The sequence below is a fragment of the Schistocerca americana genome, chromosome 3 (genome assembly GCF_021461395.2).
Source record: "Schistocerca americana isolate TAMUIC-IGC-003095 chromosome 3, iqSchAmer2.1, whole genome shotgun sequence".
In the NCBI taxonomy this organism is placed as follows: domain Eukaryota; kingdom Metazoa; phylum Arthropoda; class Insecta; order Orthoptera; family Acrididae; genus Schistocerca; species Schistocerca americana.
Genome location: NC_060121.1, coordinates 883084797 through 883110789, shown reverse-complemented (window position 1 = coordinate 883110789; position 25993 = coordinate 883084797). Strand labels below are relative to the sequence as shown.

At 39.6% G+C, this 25993-nt stretch overlaps 1 protein-coding gene across 1 annotated transcript in view; it reads left to right on the top strand.

Annotated features, from left to right (window-relative positions):
- The window catches only part of LOC124606464, a 183695-nt gene that overhangs the window by 121526 nt on the left and 36176 nt on the right, over nt 1-25993 (top strand). Inside the window, exons 21-22 of the mRNA XM_047138446.1 lie at nt 9577-9729; nt 15736-16110. Coding sequence (XP_046994402.1) covers nt 9577-9729; nt 15736-16110 — 528 coding nt within the window. The remainder of the gene's footprint in view (nt 1-9576; nt 9730-15735; nt 16111-25993) is intronic.

Here is a 25993-nt window from a genome sequence, read left to right as displayed (position 1 = left end):
AACTTCTGTAGAGAACCTCAATAGCAGCTAGTATAGAAATAGGATTTTAGTCTCTTAACTTTACAAATGAACGGACAACAGCATGCATACAAATATTCACAATGGTTTTGTTGTAAAATTTTGAAAGAGAGTAACTCTTTCAAAAATTGTATAGTTTTGAATTGCAAAAATTGTAGAATTTATTTTATCAAATTTTCTTGAATAGAGAAATAAAGCTGGAAAAGCACACATCACATGTCTGATATCAACAAAGAAACAGCAGATGTTCAAAATTAACCATTGTGACTGCATAATTGTTGTTTTATTGAATTAATTTCTGGTGATGGTATAATAGCTAAATCAAGTGCAACTTTTTCTAATTTGCGTCCTCACGAACTGACTAGTAATGCACATCTTGGTACACAGCTTACTATATAATACAATCTAATGCCTTAGGTCTAGTTCCAGCTGTTGGATTGGGTGTTTAGGGCACTACTGCTGCAGAGATGCAGCTACTTAAGTGATTATAATGCACTGTGTTTGCAAAATTAGTGCAGAGCTTAAATGTGGGGAGGTTTATCCATTAAACTATTTTGATACAATGATTTCTGATTATAAGTGTGTCACAGTGGTCTAGATGACGATGATGATGATGATGATGATGATGTAATTTCAGCTCTGACTTCTTAGAACACTATAACCTTTCAGAACTGTATATGCATTCAGTAACAATGTCTAGCACACATTATGGTCATCACATCTTGACTGAATTAAACAGGCATGTAGAAAAGGAGTTTCTTGTGAGGCAGGTATTATTCATGTTGGACGACTGTAAGTATTCTTTCCATGGTCAGGATCATAGAGATATCATTGTATCATAAGTAGGAGAGTGTGTTTAGCTGTGAACAAACATTTTTCAGTTATGTTCAAGAGAAAAATCACACCCTTGCCTTATTATCCAGATCTACATTTTCAAACAGTGGAAACTCTGGGTTGAAATATCAGCACTATTAGGAGAAGGCTAGATTGCTACTCACCATAAAGGTGACCTGTTGACTTGCAGACAGGCACAGTGAAGAGACTGTTACACATTAAAGAGGTTAGGATGGAAAAGGAGAGGAGCTGTTAAAGGAAAAGGACAGGTGGGCACCTTGGCAGAGGATGGCACGCAAAAGAGCATGCTGGAATGTGAAAAGGGGTGAGGTGATAGGACAAGGGGGTGGAAAATGTAGAGTGGTCGGTGTGAGGTCAATAGGCCATTGAAATTGAGCATGTTGTGCCATAGAGTGGTCCACTTTGCTCTTGGCCACAGTTTGGAGGTGGCCATTCGTCCTGGTAGACAGCTGCGTGGTAGTCATTGTAATATAAAAAGCTGTGCAATGGTTGTGCGGAGCTGGTAAATGACGTGCCTTGCCTTCAAAGGTGACCTGCCCTTTGATGGGGTAAGACAAGCCTGTGCCAGAATGGGAATAGGAATTGATGGGTGGATGAATTGGACAGATCTTGGACCTGGATCTTTCGCAGGGAAGGGGCTGGGATTTGGAGTGGCATAGGGATGGAGTAAGATGTTGTGGAGCTTGGGTGGCTAACAGGCCAGCACTTTAGAAGCAGTGGGAAGTTTCTCAGGTAGGATGTCCCTCATTTCAGGGTGCGATGATAGGTAATCAAAGCCCTGATGAAGGATGTGGTTCAGTTATTCCAGTTTGCAGCAATATGTTGAGGTGGGCTTGCTTGTGTGAATGTGTGTTTTCTTTGTTGAAGAAGGCTCTGCCCAAAAGCTTTCTATTGTGTAACAGTCTTTTCATTGTACCTGTCTGCAAGCGAATGAGTCATCTTTACGGTGAGTAGAGATTTACGTTTTCCACTGTTTTCAGCAATTTCATTGCTCACTCTTTCTTCCGTTCACAGCAAGTAACCTACTGCACAATTTTTAATGAATCCATTGGCAATGATACATTAGTCCCATTACAAAAAAGTTCCAAATATTTATGACTGTATAAGGCTATGATTTTTGGGCAAAAGAAGTCCAAACATCAGATACTTATCACAGACATTATTCTGTTCATGTAGAGAATCCAGTAAGTCAACCAACTGTGTTGCAACTTAGCGCTGTTCAGTTTCTAAAATGAAAGCACTCTAAATGTGATGAAGTGTGAAACGACCAGCCATTTGTTTTTACTGATGAGCAGATGTGGAAAGTGGATGGTGATGTTTGTTTACAGGCACCTGTCAGTCCCTGTTGCCAGAGCAATTTCTCATTGTTTTGGCTAATTTCACTTACTTGTTCATCAGTTTCATGGCCAACCTCATTACATAAGACTAATTTGTTTTAATTTGTGAGCATACAGCTTTATACAAGGTGGATCTGAAAAGCTTGATGAATGGTCTCAAAAAAGAAAGGAAACAGGAGTTAGAAACAAAATACTTTTACTGGCCCTCAAAGATATTGCCATCACCTGCAACACACTTTTGACATCGCTTGTAAAGCTGTTGGAAATGGTCAGCAAACACATCTTGTGGAATCACTTGAAAAAGCAGGGTCACATGCTGGGTATCTGTATCATCACAGGAGATGGGACCTGGTGCTACCGGTGCACTCTGGAATTGGAGTGACAATCAGTGGCATGTTTTCCATCATCTTCCCCACCTTCCTCGATTAGAAGTTCGTTGTGGATTGACTCCTCGCTGTCATAAAAAAGGATATCAAAAGTGTCTTAGTCTTGGATTTTGTGAGCCAACTGTTTTAGGGAAGTGGGGAAGATGAACACCATACCATTTACTGTCACTTGGTCCCTTGATTGTATAGGTAGAACCAGGTCTCAACTCTTGTAACAATGCAGATATACAACAACTGACCACAGTGCTGTGATTGCTTCCACAAGAAGCATTTGCTGTCAGTTTCTGACAGCTTTACTGCTGGTCAGAAGTGTGTTGTAGCTAATGGTGATTACTTTTAAGGCCAGTAAAAGTATTTTGTTAGTAACTTTTTTTCCCTTTCTTTTCTGAGACTTAACTTTTCTGGTGCACCTTGTAATTTGTGAACATGGAACGTCACTGGTAGACAGTATGATGACATGACATTCTCTTCACGTACTGCATGTAAGTTGTGATGGATACCAAACATTTGAGGTTCTTTTAACAAAATTTTTATTATCGTACTGACTTCCTAACTGGTAGTCTCGTCAATTGCAAAACATGCTTTGGATGAGTACTGTAGAGAGAGAACGGCTTTCACAACCTTTCCCTTGCAGAGACGGACGTGTACTGACAAGGGGAAGGCCTCAGACACAGCCAGCCAATTTGGCTTACGTTTGACAGATCACTTGTGTGCAACCAAAAATGAAAAACTTAAGACATTTTGACTCAGTAGCCCCCACTCCTTTTCCCTCGTTTTTGAGAAAATCACTCCTAAATTTCATAACATGCAATCAACTCAAAATTGACAGGATCAATAAATAATAGAAAATTCAGTGTTTTTTGTTTATATGGGAGCCACATTTGGATATTTTCCTATAAATCGAGGAAAGAAAGTTATTTGACTGTCACTTATGTTCCTATAAGGTAAACACTGTTCAATGAAAGTGCTACTGACGTAGCAATCAAGGCTTCTGGCTGTAGAGTAGAGAATCTTTGTTCAATTGCCAGAGGCCTTCAGCAGCTTTTTTCCCATTTGCAACTCTTTACTGATCAAAATTGCTCACAATAGGAGGGCTAATAAAGAATTTTCTATTTCTTTCTTTCTTTTTGGGTGTGCCTTATGACAACTCAACTCTTCTGCTTTTTGTTGAGTGGTATCCTTGAATACAAAATGCTTAATAAGATAAGTAAATCAGTGAGGAATAATAATAAATTGTACAAATAAATTTCTCAAAAGGCTTGGTGTAGTAAAGCACTAAAACTTTAATCCTAGAAACTTTACAGTGGCTCTTTCAATCACGCTGTTGAAATTCCTCTGTTTCCTTTTGAACAACCAGATGGATGGTATCGTCATGAAAACGTTCAAAGCAAATTTACTCATGGCACCAAGAATGTCTAATGAATGGAATCTTGTCTAAATTACATAGTTCCTTCTAAAGATTTGGTGGAAAAACAGACTTTGTTTAAATTTATATATTTATTTTTGCAGTTAATTTTGATGCATATCAAGCATACCATAACACTGTCTGAAAGATCCGTGCTGAAAAATAGTCATCAATTATGCTTGAATTGTTACTGCATCCAGATTATTGTGCAATTCCCAATGGGTTTCCAGAAGCAATTTGCAAGTCTGAAACCTCAAAACGAAATTTTTAACTCTGCGAAAGAAATAAGTATTGCATAGCTGGCACACAGGTGTGCACTTTACCAGTATTGCTTCTACTGTGCAAGTTGGTTGACCCTTATCATCTATAAACATGTTAACATAGTTAATGGTTACTGATTTGTCCACCTCAGGAATCCAGTGTTGAACAAAAGATGTTATCAGCAACATGTGGTTTTCAAATGTTTGTAACTTTATCAAACCAGATAAGGGAATGAATAACTTAAATATTGTCTGCCACAACATGTGCGCAGGGATGTAAAATGATGCTACACATAATTTACGTTTGAAAGTATCTGCACCCCCCCCCCCCCCCCTCCCCCCTCCACCCTTCTCGCAACTGAAGTGTAGCAATTTGCTTACCTAGTGTCTTGTAGATGTCGATGTCGCCCTTGGTGGTTTCTTCTGTCAGTCACAAGCTCTAATGCTTGTGCAATAAACAGTGCAGTAATAAGGTGGCAAGTGGATAGGTTTAAATGCTTAAGTTGTAAAATGTTAGGATGTCAACTAATTTTGTGTTGTTTATCCAGTTGCAAAATTTGTAAAAATTTCTAGAACCAGTCTATCATTGATATTCATAATGAGATTCCCAGTCATTAAGCACCACAAAAGTCACAAAATACTTCACACAGTCTGGTAATCTAAAGAGGCAACTTTAACAATGAAGTCCACCCTTATGTGGAGTTGCACTTCGCAGTTCACTTGTAGCTACCTCAAAAACCAGTAATAGACTGCCTTGAATTAACACAACATTGTACAGGTATGTCATCCGAGGCAATTTTTCAACAAACTGTTCCTCCTTTGCATGAGATCAGGTTTTATGCAAGGATTCATGTATTACCTCCTCTGAAACTGATCATAGACTGGCAGTGAACTATCCTAGCAGTTTGGCACCTATTTTCTCAGGGCGCACTTCTGATTGGTCCATACTTTACCTCAGTAACTATTGACAGCAACCAAAATTTATAATCATCATTTCCTGACAAATTGAGTGATACCGGAATTATTACTAATAAGTGATCAGTGCAAGTAATGTCATCAGCATAGTTGAAGGGGTATATTAGTATTTAAACAATAAATATAAATAATAAAAAATTAACTACTTGACCCCGAGCATTGTTTTATGATTCATTTGTCATTTGTAGTCGACAACTGTTAAATTATGATGCTTACAGTGCCATCTATTGCTACATTTTGTAACTGTTTATTTTTCTTTTGCCATAAATTTTCTCCCTTCTCCTACAATATTCGGTAACAATTTGGCGTCTTTCTGACCAGTGGTGTTATTCCTACAGCGTTTTCAAAGTTTAACTTTAATTATAATCGCCCTGTATAACTGTAAGGAAATATCGACATCATTAATGGAATAATTAAACAATTAAAAATGCACATGAGGCTGTCTTACTGACAGCTGTCTCTGAGAAAATAAATGTTTAAAATCAGTAGTTTCATGCATTTTTATGATGTGTCTGTCTGTTATTGCTCCCGAAGTCCGCACCTGGTAGCCGAGTAGTCACCGCGACAGAATGCCGTACCTAACGGCCCGGGTTCGATTCCCGGCTGGGTCGGAGATTTTCACCGCTCAGGGACTGTGTGTTGGGTTGTCCCTATCACAATCATTTCATTCCCATTGACACGAAAGTCACCGAAGTGGCGTCAACTCGAAAGACTCGGATCAGGCGAACGGTCTACCCTACGGGAGCATGGCATTTCCATTGCTCCCAAAAAGGCAAGATGTAATTTCCCTTCTTGCAGAAACATTTCAGGCTCTGGTTGATCCACAACCAAGTAATGTTAAAAATTATTATAGTCTTCCTTCTTTTTTTAACCTTGGGATTTTCGCTATGTGAGAAAACGTTTTCATGGAAGTACCTTTGCAATATGGCAGTGAAGTAAAACTGTTTTTTCACCAGTGGCCGTAAGACTTAAGATAGCCCAGTGTGTCTCTGTCATGGACATAAGTACAGATATTTTGGCTGCACGTCTTGGTCATGATCCCCCCCCTTTGAGAATACATGCATCATTATCGTTGTCATTGTCAGACACTCGTTTTGCGTTTGTAGAGATTACTTTTAACCATCAGATCTTCAGTTACATTTAAGTCTCTGACCAGTGTGCTTGGGTACTGTTCATATCTCCCAGAAATTCAACTTGAGATGAAATTTAATTCTGGCATACTCAGAAAGGTGGAAGTTGTCAGAATTACATCACAGGTATGCTGCTTCTCACCATCTGTTGTCATTTAAATTCTTATCTAGCAGCTACATAAATCCTTATCCACTAGTGTAAAGGTGTCACAGGCATCTGTCTCCACAGAATTCTTTGTCAATGTCTGTAACTGCATGAAAACAATATTGCTTTTATTTATAGACTGACTCCCACATGCTTTGATTTTCAAAAGCGTTCTAGCTTCTTTGAAACTGATATAATTCAGGAACATAAACAACTTTCCTAATGTGGTGGAGGATATTCTCATGGAACTGCAGACTCTTATAGTTTGTCAGAACGTGAAATATATGGTAATGAGGTCATTCTGCAAAAGTTACATAGTAAACGAGATTATGATTGATAATTTAAAAAGAAAACTTATGAGTGGAATCAACAAAACGCAAAAAGTTCATTCACTTGTTGTATTCAACTTATATTGGAATGCAGATATATCTAATAGATTTTTTAGTGTTCTTATTAATGTGTTTAACACCAGTGTAGACTCGGTGTTTGACGGCTGTAATAAACAAACAGTAGAATGAGGAAAGATAATAACTCACCATATAGTGTAGACATTTAGAAGTGAGTCCTTCCTGGAGTGATCTCTTTGGTTTCATTGGTGGAAGTGTGTGTCCCTTCTGCCACCAGCTTTCATTTGGTGACAGGATAGTCACATTCTGTCACTGTAGTAGGAGCATTGCCCTGGTTTGACAATTAAACCAGACTGCAGTTCTCCATAGCTCTGTCATAAGACATTCCTTTAGGAATTTCTAATGTTCAAATATGCTGGTTATTTATCAGTAAAGACCTACATCTGTACTTCACAAACCATTGTGGAGTGCATGCAGAGGCTACTTTTCTTTGTAACACTTATTAGGACTTCTTCCTGTTCCATTCACACATGCAGTGTGGGAAGAAAGACTGTTTAAATGCTACTGCGTGTGCTGTACTTAGCCATTTTGTGCAACATCACTAAGAAAAGTGTGCCCTGCATGTTTTTTCTCCACCTAATTAGCCATGATAACAAGCTCAGTTCCACAGTTTTGCATTTGAAATGAATGCCATAAGCAATGAAAAATCTGCCAGTGAAGAGAAGAGTTCTATGTTAAAGCTGTGCACAGGCGATCATTCACAATTTTTGGTCTGGCTTCTATGGCATTTCCCAAAAACAAATTTTCTGATAAATATTGTGTTTTGTGGCCTCCTTTTCAATCCAAATATAATATTAACAAGTGGAATGAGAGACGAATTTTCTAAGATTTAAGAAAGGTGCACTGATGTTTATTACATACTGCCGCCACAAGTAGCTCAGAGAATGATCAGTTTTTATGAAATTAATTGTGAAATTAATTGTGGGTGACAACCTTTTTTTAAAGTAGCCTCAGTTATAATTTTCATTTTCATCTGGCCTTTCTTTATAAGTTATGTAATTGTACCAGAGAAGGAAAGCTGCCACTCACCATATAGCGGAGATTCTGAGTCGCGATAGGCACAATAAAAAGATTCACACAATTAAAGCTTTGTCAGCAGTAGATACACACACACACGCGCACACGCACACACGCACACACGGGCACATGCGCACACACACATCTGCAGTCTCAGAGAGCTGAGACCAGACTGCGAACAGCAGCACCAGAGCATGATTGGAGTGGCGACTTGGTGAGGGTAAGGAGGAGGCTGGGGCAGGGAAGGGGAGGGATAGTATGGTGGGAGTGGTGGACAGTCAAGTGTTGCAGTTTAGACGGAGGGCAGGAGAGAAGGTGCGGAGGGGTGTGGGGGTAAGTAGCGGAAAGGAGAGAAATAAAAGAAATTAAGACGGGGTGTGGTGGTGAAATGATGGCTGTGTAGTGCTGAAATGGGAACAAGGAGGGGGCTGGATGGGTGAGGACAGTGACTAATGAAGGTTGAGGCCAGGAGGGTTATGGGAACGTAGGATGTATTGCAGGGAAAGTTACCACTTGCGTGCAATTCAGAAAAGCTGGTGTTGGTGGGAAGGACCCCCCTCCGCACCTTCTCTCCTGCTCTCCGTCCAAACTGCAACACTTACCCCCACCCAGTCGCCACTCCCATCATGCACTGGTGCTGCTGTCCACAGTCTGGTCTCAGCTCTCTGAGACTGCAGATGTGTGTGCAAGTTGCGTGTGCGTGTGTGTGTGTGTGTGTGTGTGTGTGTGTGTGTGTGTGTGTGTGTGTGTGTGTGTGTGTGTGTGTGTGTGTCTACTGCTGACAAAGGCCTTAATGTGCGAAAGCTTTAATTGTATGAATCTTTTTATTGTGCCTATCGCGACTTGGCATCTCCACCATATGGTGAGTGGCAACTTTCCTTCTCTGGTATTGTTACATTCCATCCTGGATTTTCCATTGTTTAAGTTATGTAATTTGTAGACGTTGTCTTGAAATGTGGATTCATTGGAAGTAATGGCTGAAAATAGTGAACTGTAATTTAAGTGTGCAGGCACATTTCATGTGATGCCATTTAAGAGCAGTAAGAATGACCAAACATAAATTTCATTCATTGATTGTGTACAGGAAAGCAAAAGTACTAACACTCTTCTGTAGTTTACAGTTACTGGTTTGGTCTCTCTCTCTCTCTCTCTCTCTCTCTCTCTCTCTCTCCCCCCTCCATCCCCCCTCCCCCTCCATCCCCCTCCCCCTCCATCCCCCTCCCCCTCCATCCCCCTCCCCCTCCATCCCCCCTCCCCCTCCATCCCCCCTCCCCCTCCATTCCCCCTCCCCCTCCATCCCCCTCCCCATCCATCCCCCTCCCCTCCATTCCTCCCCCCCTCCATCCCCCATCCCCCTCCATCCCCCCCCCTCCATCCCCCCTCCCCCTCCATCCCCCATCCATCCCCCATCCCCCCTCCATCCCCCATCCCCCTCCCCCTCCATCCCCCTCCCCCTCCATCCCCCTCCATCCCCCTCCATCCCCCTCCATCCCCCTCCCCCCTCCATCCCCCCTCCCCCTCTCTCCCCTATAGCATGCACATACATATAAAATCACCCATGTTACACAAAATGTCTTGTTGCTCTGCACCCACTAAAATCTATACCTGAGGCCTTCGTTGAGCATGGAAGTGAATCTGCAGATGCCTGTGAAGGAGGAACTGGACCGCGCAGTCCCACCGCACGAGCTGTTGGATGTATCAGTGGTGAAATCCAAAGCAGAGCTGGCAGCACGCGGTGGCCTCGCAGGGCGACAGTTGCCCTCGGGCAAGAAGGCTCTCAGCTCGAGTGGCTCGGTGAGTTAGGTGAAACACCAGTACACAGTAAGACGCTGTTATTTACAGCCAAAATTGACCTTGAGAATGTTGAGCAAATTGAGCTTACAATGGTGAGTGTCACTATATACCTGAATTATGGAAGCAATTCCATTAATTTGTTGGTAGCAAACTAAAATTTATGACCAGTTTCTCCACTAGCAAGCAAGAAATGGGTTAACCAGTACTGTTCTATGCAGGAAGAGGCATTCTGTAACAGCCTTTTACTGTGTCACTATACTGTCTATAAAGGCAACTTTTATTTGCAAATTTGTGATTGATGCAACATGAGCATTCAGACTTGCAGTATTGATCACCACTTCTCATAGAATCAAAGATATAAGTACATAACAATCATTAGAGTGGAGGTGACGGGAAGTAAAACAATGGAATTTACGGTCATTAACTACAATAAGAGCCGTTTTCTGCTGCAGCTCGGTAAATCTCTTAGGTAATCACTATTGCTATTAAGGGCGTGTTGAGCAGAAAATTAAAAACAGTCTGTCACTTAAACAACTCATTTCAAGAGCATTAATAATAATTATATCTTTGCATTTTTTCAGATTGTGATATGACATGATCCACGTTCTTAAGTAAAATGAGAGAATGTTTAGTATTAGGAATGAATTCTCTGTGTATGTTTTGCAGGAACTTAATCATTAAAACATCTAGTACATTATATCTTCATGCCAAATGCTGGTTGTCCCTTCATTAGTTTGTACATAAGTTTCATCTGATCTATAAGTGCTTCTGTGTTTTCTGTCTCATCTTACTATACTTCTCACTGAATTTGTGGTTTTGTGTGGCCAGTGCCTTACAGATTTATACATAGTTTTTCTAGTTTGTCTGAAAGTTTGTGATATTGTTCTTACTAGAATAACTGTGGTTGTTTTTAAAGTAGATTACTGATAATTTGTGTCCACACTACCCGGAGTCGCAACAACATTCTTCACTCACCCTTTATTATGCTGACCAGCACAGCTCTGAATCTACTATGGTAATTCAGTTAGCTTTGATGTGTTGCTCAAGCATTAGTTTGAATCAGAAGGGCACCCATGGCAGTTGGAAATTGGCCTTTATATCCAAAATTCAGCATCGTTTTTCTCTTTAGTGAACCTGTGGCATAGTATTTCATATAATTAAAGGCACATGAAAAGGCCCGTGGAATCTTTGGAATACTTCTGATGAAATTAAACAATCAGTGCATTGTGTTCCAAAAGTCCCTGGCTTTGCAGAGAACTTTTTCTAGCAACACCAGCAGTACTGATTTAGTAAATTATTGAGGCACTTCCGGACAAGTGTACTTCAAACAGAGTTGTTATTAACTGATATGAAAATATTTTAAAGCAATTTATTTACCAATAAAGAATTGCAAGATTCTCATTATGCACCCAAAGCTTAATACTGAGTGTGGGACTGACTTTGTGTTCTTTCACTCTGTCAACAGTTTTGTACCTGTGGAAAATATTTAACCAAATCTTGGGGACCTTTCCTTACAGAATCGTAGCTGTCAAAGTCACCAAAAGCAGATGGTGGCATAGCTGTTATGTTAAGCTCATGTTTTACTTTAGATGAGAGTCTGGGTTAACAAGAATGTAACTCAGCTACAAATGTTTACACAGATTGGAGTTTTGACTCAGTTAAGGTTGGGTAATCCAGTTGAAGGGTAATTATAAAATGGAGTACCAGAAAGATCCTCCAAAGATACAATTTTTATTGCATGCAAGATATGTTGTAAGGTTGTTCAGTGTTAAAATAAAATGGCAAATTGTTAAGAATGCTGCTATGAAAGGAAGCTTTATTTGTTGTCCATCTGTATGCAGCATGTACACTAGAGTGTAAAATTTTAGTTGTTATTTATTATTTTTCCTTTGTATTGTAATACTAAGAAGGCATGAGGCATTACAAGCAAATTTTATACTTCCTGCCATTTTGCTGTGTTGCATGTGCTATTGTGTTGTAAGTACTTGTTGAAGCCTTTCAATTTATTTGGTCTAAGGTCTTTTGTGTGTTTATGTTTAGTGTGACACAGATTTGTGTCTTGCACATAGTGAATATTTCTCTAAAAAGCTGATGTTTGTTTGTTATTTCACTCCCTTACCATGTGCAGTTGTAACAAACTTTGCCTTCTAATTTGCTGAATAAAAACTAGAAAGTTAGTACTGGAAAAAGAGGAAAGATTTCACACATATATTCCTTTAATACTGTTTATTAATTTGGAAATTTTGCAGAAAGGCAGTATTACAATTGGAAAAGGTGTAAATCATTTCCATTTACATTTGCATGTTCCTACTTTATCAGTGCTAAAGATGCAGTTGCTTGTATTATGTATCCATGCCTATCCCTAAACGTGTGTGTGTGTGTGTGTGTGTGTGTGTGTGTGTGTGTGTGTGTGTCAATGAAAAGAGTCAGTCCAAAAGTATTGCTATGCTTCTGTGTTGATGTATGAAGTCCAGTCAAATACTGAGTTGTACCTTACCACAATCTTTGTTAGTTTCATTGTCTAGAAATGCAGCAGCAGCAGCAGCAGCAGCAGAGTCAGGGCTGTGCATGAATTGTCATATGACAGAGATTTGTACAAAAGAAAAATAATCATTGAATCTGTAAGTGAAGAACACATTGATCAACACATCTGTGCAAATTAACATATTAGGTCCCAGAACTACAGCATACTGTTTAAGTCTGACAAGAAATAAGGTGATGAATGAAGGAACTGATCTTTATAGATGATGATGATGATGATGATGATGATGATGATGATGATGATGTAAGTACTCACTATTGATGATCCTGCAGTTCTGTGTGATTTATTAAATCAATACTGTGCCAATTGAGATGGTAGCAGTTGCATTTATATGTTTCAGCTGCCTGTAGTTTTTCCAATTTTGTGGGAATTTTTTGAGTAAACCTGACTCTTCAAGTTGCCCCACAGATAAAAATAAAAGAGGAAAGAGCAGGCAGTGTTGGTGGCCCAGATATCTTCCTGCCCTTACTGTCTGTCACGTCCTCACTGAACACTTCCATAATTATCAAGTTTCCCAAAAATATACGAGGGGTATTCAATAAGTAATTGTACACTTTTTTTTCTGAAAGCACCATACTATTCCCCTCTTTCAGTTAAAAACCCTGTTTTTCAACATAATCTCTGTCCAGTGCAGTGGCCTTTTGCCATCTTACTGGGAGGGCCTATATTACCACATGGTACCTCTCTACTGGTCAGCATTGGAGCCAATGTCTTGCTGCATCAATAACATCCTCATCATCCACATACTGTTTCTTGTGGAGCAGTGAGGTATTTGATTGTGATCTGCCAATAACCTCGAATGAGTGTGTCCATGTTCTATTCTCTTCTAGAGGAGCGTAACTTATTGAAGTGAGACATACCATTTACAATAACAACTGTTTGTTAAAAGAACTAAGTTAAATACTACCCAATGAAATTTGAGAACCACAGTGTATTAAGGAGCAGGCAAGATTAAGTGTGATTTAGTCCCACAAAGCTAGTAACTCGTTGGCAGTCTCCTGATGGGCAGCAAGTGCTGTGATGACACTGTTGTATGAGGCCGAGAGTTCATAGGCCGTCTACTGGTAACGACACAGTCCCAAAAGATGATGAGCTCATGGGCAGTCACAACAGATACCGCGAAGCGGTTCTCTCTGAGCGGCTGGTAGAGGTGAAGCATCAAGATGTGGCTCAGGGTGAGGGCAGCATGGCACCTTGGCGGGCAGAGAAGTGGCAGCAACAGTGGAGACTTGAGGCAGATGTTGGTTACTCGGAGCTCGAGATGTAACTGTCTGTCTCTGGGTGAAGTGCCAACTTAAGTGCACAACTGCGGAAGGATACATGTGTGGTATCACATGAGCATGTGGCTGTGCAGATGTAAATTAGTGCCCACGATTGCAGCATTACACGCTGCCACCTAAATGCCAACATAGTGGTGAGACTGGTGCCCCTAGACACTGTGACAACTGCTGATGGCATGACTGTACACAGCACCGTGCCTCTTCTGTTAATAAATAACCTCCTAGGTAAGGTAGCGCCAGACCTGGTCTGCGAAACACACACGTAAAAGTGGTGGCTGAAATATGCTGGGGTAGCCCTACATCCTCAACAGTATGCATATTCCAACACTGCAGAAGTCACTGCTTTGTGTGGCTGGCTGGCACGCAGGACATCGGACAGGTATGTGCGACCTTTCGATAATGACACGTGCCTCTCCTTAAGATTCACCGTGGTTTTGTTCACTGCTATGTCTCCATAGACATTCTACAAGCACTTATGAATATCTGCTATTGTCTGGTTTTCCACAAAAAGAAACTCTGTGACAGCTTTCTGCTTGGAACATGCCTCTGTTATGGATGCCATTTTGAGGGCTATGTATGGTGCAGCCACCTGTTGGAACTTCATGACAGTATAGGAGCTGAAGTGGAAATAAAGCACAATGTCCAAAAACAGATAGTGCATTTTTTGAAGTGAAATTGGCCAAGAAAAAGATATGTTGCATTACTTACTGAAAGCCCTGCGTATGTGCTGTTGCTTCATCTAGACGAAAATATTCATACCATCTCAGTTTGTAATGATCTGCTTGCTGTTTTTGAAAAATGTTGATAATGTTTATTGGCTCAGTTTTAGTTTCGCTAAAATTTGTCAAACTTGATCAGTCAAGATCAGCTGGAGTAATATGAGGCTGAGGGTTGAATTATAGTAAATGTCAGCAGGAATGAAATGTGCCTGAAGAACAAGGCTAAAATTAAAGTCAGGTCATAGAAGAAGTGTGTGTATGCTTGCATGACAAGTCTGAACTACATACCAGCAGTGTTATCACAAAATTTAACAAGATTATCCTACTAAATCTGCCACATAGTCTGAGTATAGAAACTTCAGAAATCTCAAGTTGAAAATAGACTTAACCAAAACCTTCTCATTAAAAACATTGCACTACATCCTTTGTCAATCACTTATATGTAAAGAAAGGGAGGCATTATTTTTGGAGTGACCCTTGTACATACTGACAGTTACCTCAAGACATACCTACAGTTTCATTCTTTGTTAGATTTACTTTGGTGAGATACAAAACTGTTAAAACCCATAAAGCAAATGGCACAATGGATTAGAAACTGTTTCTTATTTTAGGCACTTGAGTTTGTTAGCTCTCTAAATATGCATGTTGGCACATGAATAAAAACAAAATTTTTCATTATTGAATGGAAAATAATGCTGTATCATTTTCAGTGAACTTTTATACAAAAGAGAATGTGTGCTTTTGTTTTAGAAAGTGTTTCTGCCTTTCTACCGTAATCTCCCTAATGATAATCCCATCTCTCCCTTTACGCAGCATGTTGAAAAGATTGGTCTTGTACATCATATTAGAATACACTTGACTTGATTGTTCCTGAAAGCTTATGAGCCTGTGACTTGGCATCTCTTGAATGGTGACATCTTTGAAAATAATGAAGAACAGCAAACAGCATCTCATCCATAGCAATGTTCTCAAATGTGTTCTAATTTCATCTCAGTAAACATACATTTTGTCTCTTACCTGCCTTTTTTTCTTTGTATTCTTATCCTTGACAAGTTGTCCTTTCTCTTTGTGTGTTTGACTGTCTACATCTAGTAATTAAGAGTTAATAGATTATGAATCAGTGTATAATGATTATTATTTTCTACCTATTGATTTAAGGCATGGTTCATTCCTTCATTTTGTTGAGATTTCATACTAGTGTAGTTTGGACTTATATTACAGAAGCTTGTGGATGAGTTCACTCGGGTTTGTAAATCTATTGTTGAAGGTTTCTTACTATTGTATTTTTATCCTTCAACACAAACAAATATTTCACTTGGTTGCTTTAAAAATAATAACATTACATCATTGTAATAAGAAGATACAATTAACAGTTAACCAGTATTTTTTTATTTCTGGAGTAAATGATAGGTTGAAGTGTCTCGAAAGCTATTGCTTAATTTAACTCTCATTGACTGAATTGCAGGATTATGGGTTGGATGATAGTTGTGACAACTCAGATGAAGATGATCAGACAGGAAGGCCTTTGTATATAGAGTATGTGGGTCAGCAACAAGAGCAACAGCAGCAGCAGCAGCAAAATGGGATAGATAACCATTTGGCTCAGCAGCAACACCACGTCCATCAGCAGCAGCAGCTCATTCAGCAGCAGCAGCAACAACAACAACAACAACAACAACAACAGCCTCAGCTGATGGCAACTCGTCCAAGCACCCTTTCCTCTCCGGGGCAAATATATGGAACAAATCATGTCATGCCAGCTACATCACATGTTCACTCACTGGTCTCTCAGTTCTCCTCCGTGCAACAGCAACAACAGCAACAAACACAACAGCAGCAGGTCAGTCAGTTGTTTATTTGATTAGAATACTAATTCACCTAAGCACTTAATTGTAGTTATTAATGAAAGACGTTTGATATTGTAAGGAATGATCTTACAGAACCTGAAAGCTGTTCAATGATACGAAAGTTCATACAGCTTTTGGAATATTTGGATTTTTGTTTTTTCACTTTCTGGTTGTGTTACAAGTAATAAACGACAGAACATAGGATTATGCGAGATTGAATTACTGAGTGGCAGGCAAAAAACGTGAAAAACTGACATGACATGGTTCATCTTCATATGACAGTGTGTACATCTTTGTGTTTAAACATCCTGCTATGAAGAAGAAAGAGGTTGACTGCATAAATGAGCATTCATCTTCTCTTAAGAGTCAATTTACCCTGCAATTTTATTTGTAGCTGTAGGTGGTGCTCTGCTGTGGATTGACCTTTGTTGCAAAGTGTTTGTTGAAAAATGAAGCTACCATAGAAAAGGCTGTTCCATGCAGCCCATAGTTTGTGTGGATTACATTAAGGTTTTTCTACAACTTGGTATTATTGTGGGTAACAGAATTTTTACAGCTTGTTGTTGTATTAATTATGTTTACTTCAGCTATCAAGAGGAGAATTTCTCTTCTGTAAGTAAAAGGTGAAAGAGAAGTGTGAGGCTGAGGACTTGTTGGCAAACAAATATGTTCTGTTTATCTTCATTTGGATTCAAATGTTGAGTTCATAGATGGTAAAGGACAGGTTCTCTACAATTGTACCCTTTCATGGTGGAACTTCCCCATAATTACCTTACCTGTTCAATTTGTTTGCATTGCCTAGTGTTTGCATTATATTATTGAGGAACAAATTGGACAGATATTTGAGAAGCATCATCTGTCATCATGTGTGCAGAATTCTACAGTCATCCATTGTAAAAGCATTCGAATACTTGAAGTCAGAATTGGTGGCTAGTGTCAATCTTCAAAAGCACAAACTCCTAAACTGTGAATAGGCACAGTTAAAAGTGAAAAATTGTTCATAACTGTAGGGACTGTTAGCTCCTTCCCTGGGGGAAGCATCAGAGGGAGTGAGTGTGGGGCCAAAGATAGCATATTGGCAAGCACTATGTTGCTTCAATCCAGAGACGGTTGGAAGACGGAAGAAGGTAAAAAGGATTAAGAGGAAAAGAAATTGCACTATTTATTCCATGCCTGTTATTCTATCTTTACCTCTTACCCTGTCTTCCTGCCATCTCTGTACTGAAGCTGGCACAGTGTTCCATCTTTGACCTCCTCCATTTTCTGATATAATTTTGTCCTCCTTTGTCCCTGCTTGCCCTCAACAAGGTGATTCCGCATCAGTATGGTGTCTGACTGACTGACATGCCACTCTTTTCAAAACTTCCCCACCCTCTCGCTCCTATCCTATGTAAAAATAACTAACAGTTCCTAAGGCTCACATTCTTCTACTTTTATTTGCATCCATGTACGAGGGCAGTTCAATAAGTAATGCAACACATTTTTTTTCTCCGCCAATTTTGGTTGAAAAAACCGGAAATTTCTTGTGGAATATTTTCAAACATTCCCGCTTCGTCTCGTATAGTTTCATTGACTTCCGACAGGTGGCAGCGCTGTACGGAGCTGTTAAAATGGCGTCTGTAACGGATGTGCGTTGCAAACAATGGGCAGTGATCGAGTTTCTTTTGGCGGAAAACCAGGGCATCTCAGATATTCATAGGCGCTTGCAGAATGTCTACGGTGATCTGGCAGTGGACAAAAGCATGGTGAGTCATTGGGCAAAGCGTGTGTCATCATCGCCGCAAGGTCAAGCAAGACTGTCTGATCTCCCGCGTGCGGGCCGGCCGTGCACAGCTGTGACTCCTGCAATGGCGGAGCGTGCAAACACACTCGTTCGAGATGATCGACGGATCACCATCAAACAACTCAGTGCTCAACTTGACATCTCTGTTGGTAGTGCTGTCACAATTGTTCACCAGTTGGGATATTCAAAGGTTTGTTCCCGCTGGGTACTTCATTGTCTAACCTAACACCATAAAGAGCAAAGGAGAACCATCTGTGCGGAATTGCTTGCTCGTCATGTGGCCGAGGGTGACAATTTCTTGTCAAAGATTGTTACAGGCGATTGAACATGGGTTCATCACTTCGAACCTGAAACAAAACGGCAATCAATGGAGTGGCGCCACACCCACTCCCCTACCAAGAAAAAGTTTAAAGCCATACCCTCAGCCGGTAAAGTCATGGTTACAGTCTTCTGGGACGCTGAAGGGGTTATTCTGTTCGATGTCCTTCCCCATGGTCAAACGATCAACTCTGAAGTGTATTGTGCTACTCTTCAGAAATTGAAGAAATGACTTCAGCGTGTTCGTAGGCACAAAAATCTGAACGAACTTCTCCTTCTTCATGACAATGCAAGACCTCACACAAGTCTTCGCACCCGAAAGGAGCTCACAAAACTTTAGTGGACTGTTCTTCCTCATGCACCCTACAGCCCCGATCTCGCACCATCGGATTTCCATATGTTTGGCCCAATGAAGGACGCAATCCGTGGGAGGCACTACGCGGATGATGAAGAAGTTATTGATGCAGTACGACGTTGGCTCCGACATCGACCAGTGGAATTGTACCGTGCAGGCATACAGGCCCTCATTTCAAGGTGGCGTAAGGCCGTAGCACTGAATGGAGATTACGTTGAAAAATAGTGTTGTGTAGCTAAAAGATTGGGGAATAACCTGGTGTATTTCAATGCTGAATAAAACAACCCCTGTTTCAGAAAAAAAATGTGTTGCATTACTTATTGAACTGCCCTCGTATATTATTCTTGTCAGCAACTTGAATGCGTGAGCTGTTGATCTGAGTGTGTGATAGTTCTCATGCCTAGCCAGGGCAAATACATTGAAGACCAGTGGAAAAATGCACCTGTCGGAGCACAAAAAAATACATATATGTTTCTCTTTATTTAAAAGACTCAGGCTGAAAAGGGGGTGGCGGTACCAGCTGCCTCATTCTACCTCCCTCAGCACCTTTAAAAATTCTCCTGAAAATTTTTGCATGCAAACACATTCACCCTTTTTTTTTTTTTTAATGCATCTTAATGCAAACTCCCACAAGTTACCCTAGCTGTAACACACTCACACCCACTAGTCCCATCGCTGTAAGTCACTCTTACTCACCCACTCCCAGTTGCCCTTTATCACTCACTCACTCACTCATTCATCCCAACTCATTGTTATTATCTCTCTCTCTCTCTCTCTCTCTCTCTCTCTCTCTCTCTCTCTCTCTCTCGTTGTCATTGTCGTGTACTCTTGTATCTCTCACCATGTCTCCTTCACTCTTTGTGTACAACAACAAATGGTTCAAATGGCTGTGAGCACTATGGGACTTAACATCTATGGTCATCAGTCCCCTAGAACTTAGAACTACTTAAACCTAACTAACCTAAGGACAGCACACAACACCCAGTCATCACGAGGCAGAGAAAATCCCTGACCCCACTGGGAATCGAACTCGGGAACCGTACAACAACAACAACACACTATCTTCCAGTATGTATTACTTTTCTGTCTCTTTCCCACTGCCAATGCCTACCTCTCTCTCAGCATAAAAAAGCACCAGTATGTTTGCATGCCAAATATCTTGTAAAATTTTTTGGAGGTGCTGAGGGAGGTAGAATGAGGCAGCTGGTACCCCACTTTTCAATCAGAATCTTGTAAAGAAAAGGAAACTTTCATTTTTTGTGCTGCGATAGGAGCATTTTTCTGCTGGTTCCCTTCTTTTACCTGCAGCAGCAGGGCATGTAACTCATATAAAAAGAAATGTATTGCTCAGTAAAATTTAGGTAGTTTACGTATGTGAAACTGGAATAACACAAAACTAATTTTACACCTCATATCAGATTTTACGTGTAAAACAATTTTGCATGCTCTCCAGTAATACAACTTGAGGTTCCCAGATGATAAAGGACACACTCTACAGCATATTTATCCATGCTGTGTTCTTTGTAAACTACTTTTAACGGGCACAAGTTGGGTAAACTTTGAACTTGTGTATCTAGGAAACGGATAAAGGGATTAAGAAAAATTTCATGGCTGTTTGAGATCATGACCTCAGGAATACAATGTAAAAATTACAGCTGTTTGCTGTGCATAGCTGTCTTGGAAGTGAAAATTGCTAAAAAACCCTTTTTGTTGGGCATTGCCAAGGAACTGTCTAGGAACTGATGGTGCCTCCGTAAGTCTCACTAAGCCCACTATAGACCACATCAGATGCAAAATGAACAACTGAACTGCTCCATTTGCCTAAGCAGGAGGAAGTGTGTAATATTCATACCTTGACCCTGTGCTGTGGGGCTAAGGCAGTCCTCCTGCTGGGTATACAAATGGTCCATAGCCCGAGGACTATCAAACACTTCACCCTACCTTTTTATCACTAGTAGAACCCGATGTATGAGCAAGCACTGGAAAATCCTGTTTTTGTGTGTGGCATTTTGAAACACATTAGGTACACATGCTGTCACATGCATTCTGATAGTGTGGATGATTTTTTCCAAAAATACCATGGTATGTCTCCTGTCTCAAATATTTTAGCCATTTCACTGTCACTTTCCCCAATAATTCTAGTAATTCTGATGGACTGTTATCTATGCCTCTGTCTTATTTCATCACAAATCTTCCCAAGGCTCTGTTAAACTGTGGTTCTAATACTGGATCTCCTATGTCTTCCATATTGACTTTTATTTATCCCTTTATCATGTCATCAGCCAAGTCTTTCCTCTCATAGAGGCCATCAGGTTACATCTGCTTTTAATTTCACATGAGGTTGTGTTGATTTTTCTATGTGGTAAGCCAGTCCATTTGATGACCATTTCTTTTTCGATGTCTTCACATTTTTCCTATAGCCATTTCACCTTGGCTTTCATGCACTTCCTATTTATTTTATTCTTAAGTGAATTATGTTGCTGTATTCGTGTCTTCTCCTGATCATTTCTGGACTATCCTCTGTCGTCAAACAGTTGAAGTATTTCTTCTGTTACTTGAGGTTCCGTCAGCATTAACCTCTTTGCATCTACGTTTGTAAGTCCAACTTATTTGACTGCCCTATTTAGAAATGTCCATTCCTCTTCACCAAAATTTCCTACTATACTATTAATCATCATATTATCAACTGCCTTTGAGAACTTCAAACATATCTAGTTGTTCATCAGTATTTCAGTGTTTAGCAAATGGCCTTGCTCCAGTAGTAACACTGGTTCCCATCAGAGTGCCGTGCTGTTGGGCTCAGCTAGCACTTGGATGGGTCACCGTCTGGGTGTGCCGAGTGCTGTTGGTGAGCGGGGTATGCTCACTTTCAATAACTACCCGATTACCCGATTGAGAAGTAGCGTCACTGGTCACGGAAACTGAAAATGGCTGGGAGAGTGGTGTGTGCTGACCATGTGCCCTTCTGTATCCATATCTGGTGATGCCTAAGGACTGAGGATGACATGGTGGTCGGTCAGTACCATTGGGCCATTGAGACCTGTTTGGATAGTGGTTGTTCATCTTTATTTCAGTATTCCATTTCCACCCATATCTTCGGAATGATTTTCATAAACTTTAATCTACTGTTCATCACTGCTAAATTGTCATCCAAGATTATATCTGCTCCTGAGTACTTCATAAAATCCAGTATTTGATTTCAAAATCTGCCCTATGTGACATAATCTTATTGGAATCTCGCTGTGTCTTTGGACCTACTCCAAGTATACCTCCTCCTCTTGTGATTTTTGAACAATGTTTTCACTGTTTCAAACTGAAATTTTTTGCAGTACTGAGTTAGTCTTTCTCATCTCTCGTTCCTCGTAGTAAACTCATATTCTTCCATAACTCTGTATCTTATGTTCCTTCCACTAAAATACATTCTAGTCCTCTGTGATTATTAGATTCCAATCTACCTTTGCATACCAAATTACGCTTTCAATAATTTATTTCTTTATCTCTCTATCTTCTGCTTGTGATGCCAACTATAATTGTTGGTGTTTCGTTTGATGTGAATTTGATGAAAATGTCCCTAACACTACATTCCTCCCAGTAACTGACTTTCTGCTCTAACTTACCATTCATGATAAAGCCGACTCTATGGAGTTGATATTACCCTGTAGTTGTCTGACCAGAAATCATATATTCTTCCTTTCCATTTCATTTCACTGACCCCCCCCCCCCTCCCCCGCTCTCCCCCTTTTAGGTACATTGCGTTAAACCTTTGCGTCTCTCTCTTCAGATTTTGTATCTCTCCTTTCATACTACTTGACTTAGTTTCAGTGTAACCACCTGTTTGTGTTTTAGAATGGTGTATCCCCACCTGTAAATCACCCTGCATCATATGTGTAGTTGTTGTTGTCAATCCAAAAACTGATTTGATACAGCCTTCCATGTTGGTCTATCCTGAGCAAGTGTTTTTATCTGTGTATAACTACAACAACATAAGCATCTTCAAATTGTTTTCTGTTTTCAACCATTGATCTTATTCTGTAGTGCAGGTATCTCTAAGATTTTTGCACTCCATGTAAGAAATAGTACTTTGGGCAAACTGGAACGGAGTTTCAAATCAGATTTCGTGAACAAGGGTACACAAGTAGCAGAAGTGCACTGGGACGTCATTTAAAGGAGAACCAACATCGGCTTTAAAAACATTAAAGGTGTCATTTCCATTTCGCATTTTGATAATGAAGTTATAGCGGTGGACATTTTAGAAGAAACTGAACAATATTTGAGTGATCAGCTAGATACAGAACTTAAAATAAATAAGTAGATTTTGAGCAGTCATAGGTGGTTCTTTGATTTTTTTTTTCCAGTGATTTATTTATGAGCAGGAAAAAACAGTAAAGAAGAGTCCTCATTCAGCTACTCTTTCTTTTATCTTTCTCTGTTTATTGAATTCTTAATGACCCCATGTCATTTTATTAGTGAACAGTTTTTCTTAAGTCGTCATTAGAAACATGAAGATGACACGTAACAGTAGGTTTGTTTTATGAAACCTGGTCTACTGCATTGTGTTTTACTGTTGGCTTTCTTGCACAACTGTGCTGGTAAAATTGAAATAATTATTTTGTTTTATTGAAAAAAATTGTTTTAATTAACTGTGTGTCAGACGTGATGTCCTCTGCTGAAATTATGAGCAAATTGTACCAGATGTGGTTCATTATGATGTTCTCATAAAGGGAATGTATTGTACTATTATACTGGTTCTACAACTGACCTTGCACATTAGTGCTGATTGAGCTTTTATTATCATTTTATATTAACATTTTAATTTTATACGTCATCAGAAGTGCTGCCTTGTAGCATACGGGATTACCTTATCAAAATAAATGTTGCTAAAGTAGTCATAATACATCCGTTTAATATATAAGTACACACATGAGACACAATAAAATATAGAAAGAAGAGTAACCATACTTGGATGTCATACCACTATCCAGTCAGAGTATAGGGTTTGGATTGAAGTGCATGGCTAGTATTTTTGATCAGTGAAAAGATTCTATTATAAGGGGAAAAGTGCTTTATTGGCATTATGTTTCAACTACAGTTAAAAAAAAGTTATATAAAGCATGCCGTCATTTCATCCATGGTATTAAATTTTCAGTTTTGTTATTTCTTTGAACATAATTTGTCAATTGACAATAATTGTGTATACTAACATAGTGCAGGATTCTGTTCTATATTTTTTTTGTAGGCAGTTTCATTTTGAAATTCATTTTAGCTTATATTTTGCTCTGCACTGAAGAAACTGAAAAACAGGTGAGCCACTGTTGTAAAATTACTTATTATTGTTGTGTGTTTGTGCAGTATTTGTACATGTCTTTCTGTTTTCTTCTTTCCTCAAGCCTTCATTTGCATTTAACATTGTAGTGTCAGTCATATTGTCAGTGTCATAAGTTCTCCATGTGTATCTTCTTTCTTTCTTTCTTTCTTTCTTTCTTTCTCTCTCTGTCTTGTTTAGTACATGGCTTTTAGCGGATATGTGATTCACAGGAACACATTTTATGCAGAACGTTTCCTTCAATTCATAAATTCTTGATTTTTTTTTTCCTTCATAGGGACATAAGTCATATAGAACTTTTTGAAAGAAATTTCTGCGATTTGACTGTAAATTACTATTCATTTATGTCCACAATCATGATTTTGGCTTTATAGAGTAGGTTTAATGATGAATAAGAAATGCATGCAAGCTACTATGAACAGCATAGTTAATACATTACCATAGCCAAGATAGACACTAAGCCAACACCCACCACAATAGTACAAATTTAATGCCAACTAGTTCTGCAAATGAAGAAATTGGAGAAATGTATGATGAGATAAAATAAATTATTCAGATAGTTAATGGAAATTGAAAGTCTGTCATAAGGGAAGGCAAAGGAAGAGAACAAAAAATAGAAGAATTTTGCACAGAACACAATTTAATCATCATTAACACTTGGTGTAACAATCATAGGTTTAGACATGGAAGAGGCCTGGAGATGTGGGAAGGTTCTGGATTGATTATGTAATGGTAAGACAGAGAATTTAAACTTTGAAACATTTCCAGGGGCAAATATGGATTCTGACCACAATTTATTGGGTATGAACTGTGGATTAAAACTAAAGAAATTAAAACAAAAGTAGGAAATTAAGGAGATAGAGAGCATGGATAAGTTGAAAGACCTAGAGGTTGTTGAGAGTTTCAGAGGGAGAATTCGGCAATGATTAACTGAAACAGGAAAAAGAAATACAGTACAAAACGAATGCTTAGCTTTGAGAGATCAAATAGTGAAGGAAGCAGAGATCAAGTAGGAAAAAGAAAATGCCTGTTAGAAATCCTTGGATATCACAGTTGATGAGAGGAGAAAGTATAAAAGTGCTTCAAATGAAGTAAACGAAAGGTAATGCAAACGTGTGAAAAATGAGATTGACAGGAAGTGTAAAATGGCTAAACAGGAATGGCTGGAGGACAAATGTAAGGGTATAGAAGCATATCTCACTAGGGCAGAGATAGATGATGCCTACATGGAAATTAAAGAGGCCTTTGTAGAAAAGAGAAGCAGCTGTATGAATATCAAGAGCTCAAGTGGAAAACCAGTACCAAACAATGAAGGGAAAGCTGAAATGTCAAGAGTATATAGAGGGTCTATATAGGGGAGATGAACTTGAGGGCAATATTATGGAAGTGGAAGAGGCTGTAGATGAAGATGAGATGGGAGATATGATACTGCATGAAGAATTTGATGGATCACTGAAAGTCCTAAGTAGAAACAATGCCTCGGGAGTAGACAACATTGCGTTAGAACTACTGAGAGCCTTGGGAGAGCCAGCCATGACCAAACTCTTCCATCTGATGAGCAATATGTATGAGACAGGTGAAATAGCCTCAGACTTAAAGAAGGACATAGTAATTAGTTTCAAAGAAAGCATATGCTGGCATATGTGAATATTAGTGAACTGCCATGGTTCAAAGTACTATCACAACTTCTTTACAGAAGAATGGAAAAACTGGTACAGCCCACCTCTGGGGAGATCTGTTTGGATTCTAGAGCAATGTAGGAACATGCGAGGCAATACTAACTCTACTACTTACAAGAGAAGTTAAGGGAAGGCAAAACCTATATTTATAGCACTTGTAGATTTAGAAAGAGCTTATGACGATATTGACAGGGACACTCTCTGTGAAATTCTGAAGATAGCAGGGGTAAAATGCAGGGAACAAAAAGCTTTTTAGAACTTGTGGAGAAACAAGACGGCAATTATAATGCTTTGAGGGGTATGAAAGGGAGGTGGTGGTTGAGAAGGGAGTGAGACAGGGCTGTAGCCTGTCCCCAATATTATTCAATCAGTACATTGAGCAGGCAGTACAGGAAACCACAGAAAAACTTGGAGTGGG